The following is a 2928-nucleotide window of genomic DNA, read 5'->3' on the forward strand; positions in this document are numbered from 1 at the left end:
CGGGAGCTGGGGAGTCAGGGCAGCGCTGGTAAAGGGTGGTGGCAGAGAAGCAGAGAATGAATTCGGGGTTTGGACAAGGAAGAAGACCCAGCTCTGTGTGCAGGAGAGCGCGTAAAGCTCTTCTGTACACGCGTGCTGCTGCCGGGGAGCCGTGAGGGACCGTCCCTTTGCCCAGACCTGCAGGGCGCTGTTAACTTCGCGACCTGTTGGGGATGTCTCCTCGCGGGGGACAGGACATTCCTCCGGGTATTTCCTGATCAGACGCCTTCACGTGTTCTGTATTCGTTTGCCCAAGCACCTGTAAGACCTCTGGCGCAGTAAAGCCTCCTTCTGTGAGGATGAACGTTAATAACCATGGAGCGATGCTTCAGCCTTGCACGCCACCTCCACCCCCCACGCCAAGCAGAAGGCCAGAGAGCAGGTAGGACCGTTCTAAGGAACAATCCCACCTCCGGGACTTGGGATAACTTGTCTGGCCGAAACCTCGATGTCTGCCTGTGGCACAGCCTGTTTCAGCTCAGGGGAGCAGAGTGCTTCAGGGCATTTGCAATCTTCTTTAGCCACAGACTTAATTATCTAATGAGAGCTTTCTGCTGCAGGAGCTCTCCTGGCCCACTTTAAAAGCTGCTCTTCTCCGTGTGGTGCTTCAGTTTCAGCTGAAGCTCTCCACAGGTATCTCCTGAAAAAGCCCACAGAGACGTTGGGTTTATGTTAGCCACAGACTTAATTATCTAATGAGAGCTTTCTGCTGCAGGAGCTCTCCTGGCCCACTTTAAAAGCTGCTCTTCTCCGTGTGGTGCTTCAGTTTCAGCTGCAGCTCTCCACAGGTATCTCCTGAAAAAGCCCAAAGAGACGTTGGGTTTATGTCCTCCCGAGCGGTGGCCTGGAGGGCGGCGTGGCTGGAGCCCCCAGACCGTCATTGGCAGAGACGATCGCTCTAACCCTGGTGCCAAAGCTGACACGTCTTCCATCACCTCCATAGCTCAGCTCACGGGTGACTGCAGGCAGGGCAGCCACTGCTCTTCTGTACCTTTATCTCTTTTTATGTAACCCTCTGGAGCCACAGCCAGCTGCTACGTCACGAGCCTTTCAGGTTTGCTCACCCCTCCAGTGCCTGCTGGCCATTAACGTCCCCCCGTGCCACGGCAATGGCAGCACAGGCTGCTCGGGACCACCTTCCCAGAGCGTTGCACCTCCCTCTGACGACTGCCTGCTTCTCAGGTCTCGTACCTAGTGCAAGGGCTTGCGGCGTCCCCTCCGAGGAGAAGGACGGCGCTCTGGGAGCTGAGGACGGCGCGCGGGCAGCATCAGCAGCAGGTATTGCGTGGCTCACCGGAGAGGACGGCCCTGCAGAGGACTGCAGATATGGGAAGCAGAATAGGAACTGCAGAAGTGCTGCTTAAATGGTGACTAGAAAATATAAGCGGGACTTAGACGATGAAGGTACCTTGCGCACAGTAACGAATTTTGCCCCTCGTGACCAGCTGACCATGGCAATAGGCATGTTTTCCACGAGAAGGTGAATGCGTAGGAGCAGAGAGTGGTTTGGTGACAAACTACAGCCTGTTTGCAGGGAATTTGTGAGCGTGTATGTACCAATTAACTGACTAAGTTACCTGGAATGGGTCGCTAGGGCAGCCCTAAGCGAAAGGATTGCTCTCGGGAGCAAAGCTTACCTGGGCACGTGCCCGTGGCTGATGCGTGGAAGCTCTTCACTGCTTGAGCTCTCTCGTCCCTTTCTCCTAGGTGGGTGAAGCAGTCCTTGAAAACGCTCGTCTCATGCTGCACACCGACAACATTCAAGCCTGCGCTGAGGATTTCAAGGACAGGTAATCTGGTGGTGACACCTGGCTTTGGTGACACTTTCTCTGTGCCTTGGCCTCGGCAAGTGCTGGCTCTGCAGGGGAGCAGTGCCCAGCCGGCGGGAGGGGCTCCTGCTTCTCAGCTGAATGTTCAACCCCTTGATTCGTGAGGGGGGGTGTGGCAGCCAAGCGGTTACGATGGTGAGGTTATTCTGGAAGATTCTGAAGATCTGTAGTAACAAATAATTCGCGAGGGGGGGTGTGGCAGCCAAGCGGTTACGATGGTGAGGTTATTCTGGAAGATTCTGAAGATCTGTAGTAACAAATAAGCTGTTCTTTGCTGTGCAGACGTGGGCGTCTCACTGAGGGGTCGCTGCTCACCCCACTTTGGGCTGACGTTTTGTAACAGGCAGCTCCCGTGTGGTTTGAACCTCGGTGCCGCGCCGGTGGGTTTGGAAGTAACAACCACTCTGCTGCAGCAGCAAAGAGCACACCCTGCACCGCTGCGAACGTCAGCGCGGAGCCGGTAGATAAGGAGACAGCAACGGGCTGCCCTGGTTTTCCTTTATTTACTGAGAGAAACAGAGAGTAAAAGAGGATCTTACATACTGGCACTGCTTTTCAAAAGTCTGCAAAGCCTCATGAGCGCGTGAAGCTCTTTAGATTTTCCCCAGGAGACGTGATCCAGCTTTTACTCCTAATGGATCCCTTCATTTGCGAATAGCTTTTTGCAGGATCTGACACACAAACTGCATTTCACACGAATTGATTTTTATTTCCTATTATTTTTATCTTTGCATAAACTTCTGTCTCTCTCTCTGGTGTTATTTTGTTCAATCAAAATCAAGTCAAAAAGTGTGTTAATCATGTTCTTAGGGTTGCCTTTTGTTTCAGAAAGGGAAGCTCTGAAATGCTTTTTTTATGGCTCTACGCCCAGCGAGCTCCACTCATAATTTAAGTAGTTTTTAAAAATATTTTTTACGTGCCAGCTGACTTGGCCAAGCAGTCTGCATAGCAAAACATCGCGACCCCCTGCCACGATTCCCCCTCCCACTGCAGCCACAGTGTAGAAACAAGCCGCTGGCTTTAACGGCAGCTCTCGGGGACCAACCAACCACTCACAATT

General features: G+C 53.1%; 1 protein-coding gene across 1 annotated transcript in view; it reads left to right on the forward strand.

The window, feature by feature from the left end:
* The window catches only part of BFSP2 (beaded filament structural protein 2, phakinin), a gene marked incomplete at its 3' end in the record, with an annotated part of 11214 nt that overhangs the window by 4948 nt on the left and 3338 nt on the right, over positions 1–2928 (forward strand). Inside the window, exons 2-3 of the mRNA XM_010130884.1 lie at positions 1222–1392; positions 1747–1829. Of these exons, the coding sequence (XP_010129186.1) occupies positions 1222–1392; positions 1747–1829 (254 nt within the window). The remainder of the gene's footprint in view (positions 1–1221; positions 1393–1746; positions 1830–2928) is intronic.

Source organism: Buceros rhinoceros, unplaced genomic scaffold (genome assembly GCF_000710305.1).
Source record: "Buceros rhinoceros silvestris isolate BGI_N320 unplaced genomic scaffold, ASM71030v1 scaffold38382, whole genome shotgun sequence".
Lineage (NCBI taxonomy): Eukaryota > Metazoa > Chordata > Aves > Bucerotiformes > Bucerotidae > Buceros > Buceros rhinoceros.